General features: G+C 36.4%; 1 protein-coding gene across 1 annotated transcript; it reads left to right on the top strand.

The window, feature by feature from the left end:
* The first annotated feature begins 4082 nt into the window (after window positions 1-4082).
* On the top strand, window positions 4083-12751 carry LOC127811845 (DEAD-box ATP-dependent RNA helicase 53, mitochondrial-like). The gene is made up of 8 exons (XM_052352032.1): window positions 4083-4716; window positions 5294-5421; window positions 5673-6084; window positions 6813-6911; window positions 7079-7303; window positions 8603-8764; window positions 9230-9653; window positions 12446-12751. Exons 1-7 carry the CDS (start codon window positions 4246-4248, stop codon window positions 9641-9643), a joined length of 1911 nt encoding a protein of 636 aa, XP_052207992.1. The 5' UTR covers window positions 4083-4245; the 3' UTR covers window positions 9644-9653; window positions 12446-12751.
* Window positions 12752-13003: the final 252 nt, after the last annotated feature.

The following is a 13003-nucleotide window of genomic DNA, read 5'->3' as shown; positions in this document are numbered from 1 at the left end:
GGAAATATTTGGGGGGGTGAAATGTCCAAAATGCATACGGTATACGATTAATTTACCTAATATCGTTTGTAATGGATGGAGCATATAGTTATTTTGAAAACATTCAAAAATTAATTTGAAAAAAACAAAGTTCAAAAGGTGTTTAAGTTAAAGATCTAAAATTTAAAGGATGTATGATTTATTTATTTTAAAATAATTTAAAAGTCCAATGAAAATTTAAAAACATAATTAGAGTTAAATATTTTATTTTGATAATTAACCGTTTATAATTTTCATTCATTTTGATTCTAGGAATGACAATGGTAAGGGTATAATGGGTAGAGGATCCTTTATCCGCATCTCTATCATTGTCCCCATATTTGTATCTGTCTTTAATTTTTCTTATTTTTAACTCTCCATTTCCATTCCCATAAGTTAATGGGTACTCAGATATCTAATATATTTAATTATAACAAATTCATATTCATATTTAAATAACTTTACAATAATTAGATAACAAAGAAATTAGATATTAATACAAACAAAAAAGCTAAAACACAAGAATTGCAATATTATTTTAGATTATTTTGATACGTCAAATAATAAAAAATATCACATTAGGAAGTTGGTCGAGTTAGAGGCACAAGATATTAGATTATGTTTTAAATTTGTGAAAATATATCTAATTTATATTTTATTTTGAATCTATGAATACATGTAATATTATGTAACACCCCACCTTTCACGGGCGCGTCACTATAAGAAATTCTCGGGAATTTTTTTTTTTTCTAAGTCTGTCACACGCGGTGCCATTGGAAACAATCTTCACATGCAGATGAAAAATCCCGTCACATGCAATAGCCGATGCTCGCGGTGATTCCAAGAACAATCTTCACATGCAGGTAAAAACCCAGAGAACTCCAGTCTTGCCCATTCAGCTAACAAGATCCATAGTCTCAACTAAACGAGTCATAACATATGCAGCGGAACATAATATCGTAACATAAATACCGTGGCCTACCACGATGTTCATACATTGCGAGATACGAAATACAACATAATAAAATGAAAAATAACACTATCATGCGCTTGTTCGTACATCTATTAAAATAATTTCCAATAACCGAAAATGATACATCAGCTAATACTCCCATCACTAATTGCCCTCAACCGGCCACATCTTTGTCCTTGCAGCAGTCCCTGGCTGGAACGTTGAACGTTCCAGGGGCATAACCCAAATTAGATGATAAAATCATCTAAGTGATGGCATGATACAGATTACCGAATGCATGAGTAACACAAGAATATGACATTTAAGACAAAAATCACATGCATTATGTTTAACATGAGAAATCTTCCTGGCATTCTCAACCTCCCGTGGAAAAATCCATTCCACACACCATTGGGGTTGACCTTGCCGCTACATACTTAATCCCTGAGTGCCCTACCGTGTCACCCGATCAGCGGGATTAACCTTGCCCCATTCTCAAGAAGACCCCATCCCGATAATAATAACACAAAAATTAAGAAAAAACCTCGGTGATATGAAAAGAAAAGCGTACCATGCTTCATATTTTTAAGAAATTAAACAATCGATTCATTATTCCATTCAAACGGTATATACATAAGTAAACATCTATACGATGTATCCCAAGTTCTAAAGGCGTAACTACTTACCTGAAGTCACAACCAACACGTCAAGACACTCTCTAACAATAGTAAGACTGGATTCGAACCTCTCACCTTAATTCGAAAAAAGTTGGTTTTTGCCTCGAAAAGTGTGTTGCACTTCGGAAATCGTGTAATTCCTTTCTTCTAATAGACAAGTCGTCCCCTGATTGCCATTATGACTATAGACATTAATATTTCTATTTTTCCCATCCTTATCTCAATTTTCCTTATTTTTTTTTCCTTATTTTTTTAAACCTTTATTTCTTTCGAAAATCCATTGTAAATGCCAAACACCTATTTTCTCCAAATATTTTTGCATGAATATCCCTAAAATAATTTTACAAAAATATTAAAATTAATTTCAGAAACATACCGTGCGCCACGCGCCCTCACGCGCCAAGCGAGTGGGCTGCGACTAAAGTCCGCGCGTGCTGGTCACGCGCCTCGTCTTCTCCGGCTTCCTTCTCCGGCGACGGCGGTCTGCAATAACTTCAAACGGCCAAACCACTTATATGGCCTTGAAGCTCTTGAGGAGGCGATCCTAGGGGTACCTTCTATCGTCGGAAAAATCCACCGGAAAAGCCTCAAACGGCCGTTTACAGGGTCGGCTCCGACGAAGCCCGATTTTCTGGCCAAGCTTCTGAAACCCCTTAAAACTTACACCAAAACCTCCCAAATTCTCCAGAAAACTCCCTAGAACTCAAGGAACAAAAGCCCCTTATTCCCAAGACTCAATTCTTCCCGAAACACGACCAACCATCTTCGATTTTATTTTTAAACCCTCGGCCACTCGAACCCTATTTATACCCGATTTCGACCGGTTCTTCGACCAATAGGAAGCTTTCCTACCTCCCAAGCTTCGAATATGATCATTAGAAGCCCCAAAATCAAACCAAATCGCGATGAAATTACTTCGAAATTTTCGGCCAGATTCGATTTTTTTTTAAAAAATTAATTCCCACCGATTTGCTATAGATCTCGGCCATAGCTAGGTTCAATCGAACCATCATGGCCTGGAGATCATTTTGATACCCTTTGTAAGTTCCGACGACGGCCGCCGCAAAGTTGGCCGGTGATTTGCAGGTTTCACACCCAACTTTCGATAATTACACTTCCACCCCCTAAACTTTGATATTTCACGATTCTGCCGATTTCACTCAAACCCTAGACTTCTCACCTATTCCATTAAACCCCTTAAGTTTAAAATGTGTCAATAAACCCTTTAAAGTCTAGAAAAATCCTCGTTTTGACCACCCTCCACCAATTTCTAGATTCTGCACTTTGGCCCGAATGCCCCTAATTGTAAAATTTTAACCCAAAACCTTTACAAATCTCTTGATTTTGACGTCCCATAATTCTTTGAACATTTTTTTACCCTCCAAGTTTCCTCTTGGTTGTCTCTTGCCTTTTTGTTCAAGTTTTGAATATTACACATTGGCCTGAAATTTTGACATATTTCATTTTGACCCAACAACTTCCAAAAATACCCTTAATATTAATTACTGGATATTACACATTATATGTGAGAAAGTTTCACCATGTTATTTTTACCTTACGAAAATTTTAAATAAATCGCTCGTATCCTTTCATATATCCTTTTTTTACATCCAAACCTTTCCTATAAAAACAAAAAAATAAATAAATAAAGAAGATTGGGAAATTGCAATAACCATCTATGACTTAATTACAAGAACCACCCTATATTTAAATAATAATAATAATCTCTCTTATTTGTTAAAGAGAGGGATAAAATGGTACTTATAGGCTTCATTTCCATCCATTTTCTTATAGTTTTGAAAAATTAAACCAAAAAAGAAAAAACTAGTGGTTGCCATTGACTATTTCTATACTTGATGATGGAGACCTTTTAAATTTGGATAAACCTTTTAATAAAAATTTTACGAGAAATTAAAATAAACATAGATTAAAAGTTTTAATTAATTAATTGAACTCTCGATTTAGGTTTTGTCAAACTTAGAACAAAAAAATGGATTGAAAGAAGGGAAAAATAAATTTACTAAGAATATAAAAAAATGATAATAAAAAAATGTTAGTGAGAATCGATGTCGCAGTGAAATGAATGATAATAGAAGGTGTATCTACAAGAGTGAGGTAGAGAGAGAAAGGAAAATAGAGGAGATGAGAAGGGTTTTTATATATTGAGGTATTTTGATTATTTTTAATATTTAATTGAGATTAAATAATAATAAAATAAAAAATTATGATATAATATTAAATCTCAATGGTATTAATATTTTCTCAAATGACAAAAATAATTTTTATAACTACTACGGTACGAATATTGTGTGATTTAAAAAAAAAAATGATGAAAATTCGGTTGTACACTTACAGAATTTTACCCGATAAAAATCTCCTGGCAGCATTGTCCTAATTCCCAAACCGCCCTAGTCGTTTTATAGCTGGCGTGGTCCCATTGCTCGCCTCCATTTCCATTTCCTTTCCCCCGACTGACTAAACCCTAGCAAAACCTCCATCTCTCTCCGCACCCGCGTTAGGGTTTCTGTTATTCTCCCTCTCTAGAATTAGCAAGGGGAGGAGTGGAAGAAGAAGAAGAAGAAGAAGAAGAAGAAGAAGATGAGTAGTAGTCTAGTCCTGTTGAGGAAGTCGGTGTCGAAGCGGCCGACCCTGGCCGCCGCATTGACCAACTCCGTCGATGTTTTCCTCCATCCTCCTCGTCATCATCAGAACAGCGACGTAACTGAATCCAGAAATGTGCCGTTTGGTGGGAGTGCCCTAATTCCGAAGCCGTGGTTGATCGAGCGGCTCTGTGGGAGTGTTGGTCCATTTGGATCGGGGAGCAGCAGCAGGAGCTTTCATTCTGCTGCCGCCTTCTTGAATTTCAGGGCTTCTTTGCCGTCATCGCAGGCGGGGTATGCGGTGGCTGATTTCTCCGACGAAGAAAAGTCCGCCTCCTTTTCCAAGTTTCAGGGGTCTAATACTAGCAGCAGCAGTGATGATGGTCTTGAGATCTCGAAGCTTGGAATTTCTGACCAGATTGTTTCTGCTTTGGCCAAGAAGGGCATCACCAAGCTCTTTCCCATTCAGGTTATATTGCATTTCGTTTTTAACGCATCTTATTTTAAACACGATTTTGATTTCTTCTTTCTTATTTTAGCATGCTGATCCTGATATATTCCTGCAATTTTTTAGTGATGAATTACATTTACTGGACAAAGTAAATGAAGTAGAGATTGTAAATTTATAATCTTGATGCCAAAATTGTCTTAAGAGGAAGAGAATATGGTGGCTGCATTTTCAGTATGCTATGCCTTCTCAAATGAAACCTATCTGCGTGTTAGAATTATACAGGAAATTGCAGACGTCGGAGGTAAAGAATGGGTGATGTAAATTAGTTGGAAGCTCTCAACTTTTTTGGCTCTTTCTTCTTTTGTTTTTTTCTCTTTCTAATTTTGGGCTCTCCATGTTGCCGTGAGGTTTTCGTTATTTCATGTTTGTGATGTGATGATGTTTTACTTCTTAAATTGCCTCATATTGCTGTTTCTGTCCCACTTGAAAATCTTCTATCGTTATCATTTTTATCTAGTTTCAGCTTACCATGCTCTTGACACAAAGTATCTATAGAAAGTTGCTGAAACATTTTCTTTACCATTGTGCTGTACAGAAAGCTGTGCTGGAACCAGCCATGCAGGGACGTGATATGATTGGCCGTGCTAGGACAGGAACAGGGAAGACTCTAGCTTTTGGGATTCCTATCATGGATAAGATCATTCGATTCAATGAAAAGCATGGGTTTGTCACCTTCAATAGCCTGATCAACTTGAATGTTTGAAATTGTGCTTCATAAAGATTTATTTTATTCTGCTTTTGTTAGGCTTGGGGGCCTGGGGGGTTTTATGGTTTACTGATGATGTATCTGTTATGTTTTCCTGGAGGTTATCTATGCTTTTTTTTTTTTTCTCTTCATCTGATTTTGAATTCTAGTATTTTTCATGCTTGTCCTTCTCACTTTTTGATAAAAAGTGTTATTTGCTAACATATAGATGTGGAAGGAATCCTTTGGCATTAATTTTGGCCCCAACTAGAGAGCTTGCTCGCCAAGTTGACAAGGAATTCTATGAGTCTGCCCCTAAGTTGGATTCGATTTGTGTTTATGGAGGTGTGCCCATCTCACGACAAATGAGTCAGCTTGACCATGGTGTTGATTTGGTTGTTGGTACACCTGGAAGGGTTATTGATCTGATCAAGAGAGGTGCTTTGAACTTATCTGAAATTCAATTTCTTGTTCTGGATGAAGCTGATCAGATGCTTAATGTGGGCTTTGCGGAGGACGTTGAGACTATCTTACAACATCTGCCACAGAAACGTCAGAGCATGATGTTTTCGGCAACAATGCCAAGTTGGATAAAGAAACTGACCTTAAATTATCTGAAAAATCCACTAACAATTGATCTTGTAAGTGTATGGGATCATTTTTTGTTTTTATTTTTATGTTTTTGCTCTCACCTATTAACTTCATTAGGGATTTTTCGTCATTATTGTTGCTCCATATTCCTTGACATCAACTTGCATCTTTTTTCTTGCTATCGATTAAAAACGTTCTACTCTAGGAAACGATAATAGCGTCACCTAGCCTTAATTCCCCTATATGAGGTTAGCTACATGGATTCCAGCTGGCCAATTATCTATGATCATATTTTCTATGAAGCTATTATGTGTCACGATGACATGTTGAAGACTTTTCTATCAATTTTCTTTTAGTTATATTTCCCATTTTTGTTATGGTTTAATACATTTCATTCAATCTCCTCATAGATGTATCTATTAGTCGATGTGTCATTTCCAAACCATCTTAAACCTCTTGCTGCACATTTTATCTTCAATAGTGCTATACCAACTTTATTATTATAACTTCTTTTTTAATTTTATCATTTCTTGTATTGTGTGACAATCAATAGCTTTCTACTTTAGGAAACAACTAAAAAGTAATGGGACCACTGATTTTGTTGCAACATTGTAGAAATAATCTATTTTTTCTTTTTTATTTTTTGCTTTCTTGCATAATTTGGAATGGTTGCTAGTAATATTTGGTCTTCTTAAGTCATAAACATATGTTGAGTGACGGGAAAAAAATGTCCACTATAATTTGAAGTGTGAGAACTTGTGCAACATATATATTGCAGGTAGGAGAGTCTGTTCAGAAGTTGGCAGATGGAATATCACTATATGCAATTGCTTCAGAGATATATGAGAAACCATCAGTTCTTGGTCCTCTCATAACGGTACGAATCAAAGCTCTGTTTCCTTTGTTGTGTCCATCTTCATATCGATTTTGGTTAGTATGTTGGTTGCTTGGTCCTTCAATTGATTTTATTCGTTGCAAGGACTGTGTTGCTAATTTTGAGCATCTTTTACCTTTGTCAATGGCTGTACTTCATATGCACCTTAGGAACATGCAAAAGGAGGCAAATGCATTGTGTTCACTCAAACCAAGCGTGATGCTGATAGATTGGCATATTCCATGCAAAAAAGTTTCAAATGCGAACCTTTGCATGGAGATATTTCACAAAATCAAAGGGAAAGAACTCTTTCAGGCTTCCGAGATGGTCGCTTTAACATATTAGTGGCCACTGACGTTGCTGCTCGTGGCCTTGATGTTCCCAATGTTGATCTGGTGGGTTGTATTTCTAATCTTGTTTGTTCTTATTTCGTATTCTAATTGCTATGAGAAAACATTTACAAGTGAATGAGAAGTAGAGCAACTTTACTTACAGAGAAAAAGGAAATGCCATGAACTTGTGTTCTGTTAAAATTATCAAGGATGATGGCTCTTGTGTGATTGGAGTGTTGCATGTGGACGGATAAATCAGTGTGCTTTCGAGAATGTGGAGATCGAAAAACACAAACTAACTCTCCTGTATAGTTTTTATCTTGGGCTGATAGGGATGCTTTGTTGTCCTTACTTTATTTTAGCGGAGATGATATTTTTGTCATGAATTTGTATAAACCCTAGTTCAAGGAGGTTTCCCCCTTTTCACTTTTGTCTCAAATATTGTTCTTTCTTCCTTTTATCTCGCTATTTATCATAATAATGTCAAGAAAATTGAAAATCAGTTCAAAACTGGAGCTGTTGCCAATTTAGTATTAATATTAAAAAAATTCACCACTGCATCCTTGGATATTAACAGTCATTTGGGAGAGGGGGATGGAATGGAAATGGATGGTATGTGTTCTCATTTGGGAGAGACATTAAGAATAGAATGGAATGAAAATAGATGGAAGAGCATTCTCCTCATTTGATAGAGACATTAGAAATGGAATGGAAATGGATGAAAATAGGTGGGAGATATATATTTTTTTTGTTTCCCTCAAATTGAGGGAGAATGGATAGAAAACTTACTTTTGTGTGTTTGACAACATTAACCTTAAAAGCTTTATAAAGGTATAAATTTGTGCTTGCTTTAAGCACACCATTTTTTCATTTAAATAGTATAATGGTCATTTGTTGTTTATTGTTCTATCATTCTACCATTTCCATTGCTCTCAAGGAGAAACATTTCCCATTACTTTCTATACGTTTTTCTCCCAAACAAGAAGAAAATATTTTGCATTCCATTTTATTATTAAAAATCTCTCAAACAAAGCCTAAAGGGAGAGGAGCAATCAGTTGTCCTAATCTTGAAAGTTTGTCTGGGATTTGTGGGAAGAGTGTTTTCTTTGATACTTGTTGCTGAAACATTTATTTTTATACAACTTTCAACTTTACAACCTTTTGCTAGATCTTGAATCGTGTGGAAGGGTGTTTTTCAAGTGTACTAGTCAGTGCAGCTCCCCTTTCCTGACACTGGAATTACTTCAAGAATTGGCTGATTTCCTAATAAGCTGCCTTGCAGTTTAATTATCTTCTGTGTCATTGCAGTGTTCTTTTATGTATTTTGCATTTGTCCCTTGATTGGCTTCCTTCTGTTTGCAGATTATACATTATGAACTGCCAAGCACTTCAGAGATCTTTGTCCATCGGTCTGGCCGAACAGGTCGTGCTGGGAAGAAGGGTACTGCAATTCTCATGTACTCATCAAATCAAATGAGGGATGTTAGGACAATCGAGCGAGATGTAGGATGCAAATTTATGGAGGTAATATGCTCAATTTTAGATCTCCTTCTATATTATGAGCTATTCTCCTTTAAAACTCTATTGAGGTAATTAAGACAACTGAGACTGTAAAGTTGGTCTAATTCTGCAGTAAGGCGTTAAGTCTGAATATGTGGACAAATTAAAACTTGAGAGATATGGATCTGGCAATTGTCTAGTTCTTGATGAATATATGAGCACATACGTACTACTCCTTCAATATTATTTAGAAATAGGCATTCTTACCATAAACTGTGTTTTTGAGTATGTCAGGTAGTATTTCCTCTTGTATCGTTCTGGTGACTAATCTATGTATGAAATTAGTCTGCATGAGTTAGACAATATCCCATTTCATTATGGATTAATATGAATTTCTATGTTGTGATCTTTGTGCATGTTTAACTTTCATGTACTCTGTAGCAGATATTTGTATCTACATGCTAATGTCCATGTAATTTCTGGTTTCAGCTCCCCAGGATTACTGTCCAGGGTGGAAGCAGCGACATGTTCAGTGACATGGGTTCAAGTCGCTTTGGCTCTCAGGGAGGTAGAGGGGGTGGCCGTTCTACAGGGTATGGCAGTCAATCATCTAGTCGGATGGGTGGTTCTGGCTCCAGTCGTTTTGGATATGGTGGACCTGGTTCAGGTCGATCGGGCAGTGGATTTGGTTCAGGCCATTCAGGGAACTTTAGTGGCAGTGGATCGGGCCGCTTGGGTGGTTTTGGAGATGCAGGGCGTTCAGATCGTTCAAGTGGTTTTGGAAACTTTGGTTCAAGTCATTCTGGTGGATTTGGTGATTTTCGCTCTACCCAAACTGGTGGTGACTTAAGTAATACTCGGAGAAGTCGTTTTGGTGGATTTGGGGATGGGAAATCTTTCTAAATTTTTTGAGGTAAATTTTTACTCTACCGTTGTAGATTGCTGAACTTCATTTTGTTTCATGACAATTTAGATTTAGTACACATGCTAATTCTTATGTCATGGTTTGGATCTTCGTGTTTGTGCATATATATTGTATTCTCAAAAGAGAACTTTTTAAGTGTGGGTATATATACATTTTATAATTATATTTTTTTACTTTTATGTATGCACATTTGTATATCTATTAACATTATCTGCTTTAATTTTATGGTCTGACCAAAAATATTGTTGTCTTGTCTGCATGAGTTGTGGAGTGGAGATAACGCAACTTGGATGGTTCAGATGAGTTGTCTGTTAACACAATCGAAATGGGATATGTCCTGACTTCTGATTAGGAGAGTAAATTAAATTTTCAGTATAAAACAATGTAGGGCCACCATTACTGATTTTAACAAGCATATTACACCGTTTTTGTTTATACAACTTCCTACCTATAAGGCTGTGACCTTTTGTCAATATTTTGAAAGCATATTGGACAGCCTGTTTGACTGAAAAACTAGGGACATGGCCAGAAAATGGATTATTCAACACTTGTAAAATCTGTCACTTCAGAGCTCCTTCCACACTCAAAAAAGTCAAAAGGACAGTTTCACTGGAAATTCTAAGAATTTTTCCTGGTTCAAAATGACTGGCCAGTCCCAAATACATAGACAAAACTTTTGGGCCCAGAACAGATAAGATAAATAACTAAATATCCTATTGTAGTTACCCTAGCTATATTTATTCTAACAAAATTAATAAAATTCATAAAAATCTTAAATCTAAATCTAAAATCCAAATTCTAAATTCAAATAAAACCTAAATCCTAATATCAAAAATTAATTTATTCTTGCAGAATTGGAAAGAGGATTTCACTATTTAGAACTGTCTTTCACGAGTTTTTTGGGATTCTATGTTTTCTTAATGAAAACAACTAAGGCTATAAAGCACAAGCTGACATAGTGTGTTTTAGATATTCATGTGATGACAATTTGTAGAATAGGTGTGGGACACATCCAGACAGGAGCTTTCCATGTACATTTATGACTGATTTGAACAGGTTCACCAGGAGGTTGCTATGTTGGACCCTTGACTTCCCAGGTCCAATACCGTGACCCTTATACTAGAAATTGCCAGGGAATTATGCTGTGTTAGCCTAAGGTATCAGTTTCTACTTTCTACTGGTTACTAAATTTGTGTCTTTGTTATTAGCCCGAATTCCTAGGTGTGTGTGAAAGACCCTCATTAGTTATTTTCCTGGCCATGCCCTGTGCAGTCTTTTGCTTCTTGGCTGAGTGCACTAGTTTTGGGAAGTTAGGACGAGCCAGTCAACAGTTTGAGGGATTGTCAACAGGTTGTACTGCCCAATCAACAGTTCATTTACATACTCTTGGTTTTTTTGTTTTACAAATGATTTCAATAGGTTAGAGTAGGTTTCTGACCTTGTCGTCCAGTCCACACAGCAGACTGTCGGTAGTTACCCTAGGGGTGGTCAGCTCGCAGTTTGTCGTATTTATTACACGCATCAGCAATTTAAAACCTCGAGAGATACACTATTCCAGATGCCTTTGAAATGATGGGATGTTCAATGCAAGTTCCTAATTTTAAAATCAATTTCAATTAGGAGATGATGTCGAACTTTTGAATCATGCCTTTTTTGGATTTTATGAAGTTCAAATGCCAAGTCTCTGTTCAAACATCCCAAAGATATCAGAAAGCATGTGTATGGTAGATCTTCATGTACAAGAAGTAAATGAGCAAATTCACAGATACAACACTTTCCTAGGGAGGGACATCCAATCCAACTGGGATGGGTTCTTAGGTCGTTATTCTGTATTCAGTTCATGATGTTGAACTGATTGGATTCGATTAGTTGTTTGACCAAATTAACTTGGGTGTTGTAACTTAACCTGTTCAGTCAGTCAAATCAGCATCATATTAATTTTTCAGATATATATATATATATAATATCATATCATGTACTGAAATTTGTTGTTGTTAAGTTGTAAGGCAGCATTTTAAGTCCTTTGGTCATTTTTGAAACCATGATTGACAAGCTAGAATACATGTTGTCAACTCCACGCAGTTAATTAAGGCTTGTTTATGATATTCTTAAGTGTTAGGTTTTCGGGAAAGGAGATTAGAAGGGTGCCAAAAGGGAGCCACACTTTTGGGGATCTAAGTGCTAAATCTTTTTTTCTAGGTTCTATTTCTTCAGTGGTTTTAGGAGTCATCAATCTGGACCTTGAAGGCTTTATAATCTTTATCTAAAAGGATCCTTGTGACAAGAAGAGAAGAGTGAGAGGATCCTTGGATCAATGGTGTGAATCCAGTTGATTGGGTGTTTGAGCTGGCTGGTTTAATCGTGTACTGATTCTAAACAATGCTATTTATCATATGCCTCTTGAGAGTTGACACCCCCAGTAAAAATGAAAAGAAAAGGCATTCATAGCAATGGATTGATACAATTAACAAAATTTGGAATGCTATATTGCATGTTTATAGGAATAAATAAAGTAGAATAATTGTTTGTATTTGGTTCCCTTTTAATTCTTCGCTGCTGACCTCCTTTTGCGCTCTTTATCTGTCTTCCCGTGCAACAATTCAGACTTCAAATTTAGGATTCTGTTAAAGTTTATGACAACATTGAAAAAGTGAATGGATTTTCTGTTGTATACACTTGTTATTTGTGAAGCATAGGCCAGATTTACTTTTTGTAACCAGGTAGGGGTGTATTTAGGTGTTTGAAAGTTGCTGACACATGCTCTCATGCCTTGTAAACAGAACCAAAGAAGTTCACATTGAGATTTGAATGAAGCGATAGCCGACGGTTGAAGAAGAAGTAACCAGGTGGTTGTGGGAGGGAGGGTCGCAACTTACCATGCAAATCCACAACAAAATTTTTAGTTAGTTATGTTGTTATGTTCTTCACCTTTTATAAGATCATATAAAGCAAAGCTTGCGCATTGCCTATTACATATGATTAGATTTGAGAGAGAGTAGATGGCTTGCTATGTGTAGTCGATATACATACATGTAGTTGATCAATCAAATGGAAGATCATATCATATCGATCCTTTTTTGCTTCCAGCGCATGTTGTATGTTATGTTGGACATTGATTCTTCTTCTAGACGCATGAGCAGAACTGGAAAATAGGAATGCTGGAGACACATTTACTTTGTAACATTCTGCTAACATGGTGGAATCATATGTGTAGTGTATCCAAATGGGATGGCAACTGCATATTAGGTCCTCAAGGGTCCGCCGCCCGTTGTATGGGGCCATACTTAACATATTAGGTCTTAAGTTCCTATAGACAAAAAGCATCAATACTACAACGC

Source organism: Diospyros lotus, chromosome 10 (genome assembly GCF_014633365.1).
Source record: "Diospyros lotus cultivar Yz01 chromosome 10, ASM1463336v1, whole genome shotgun sequence".
NCBI classification, from domain to species: domain Eukaryota; kingdom Viridiplantae; phylum Streptophyta; class Magnoliopsida; order Ericales; family Ebenaceae; genus Diospyros; species Diospyros lotus.
The sequence above is the reverse complement of the archived record's forward strand: the minus strand, read 5'-3'. Positions and strand labels throughout refer to the sequence as shown.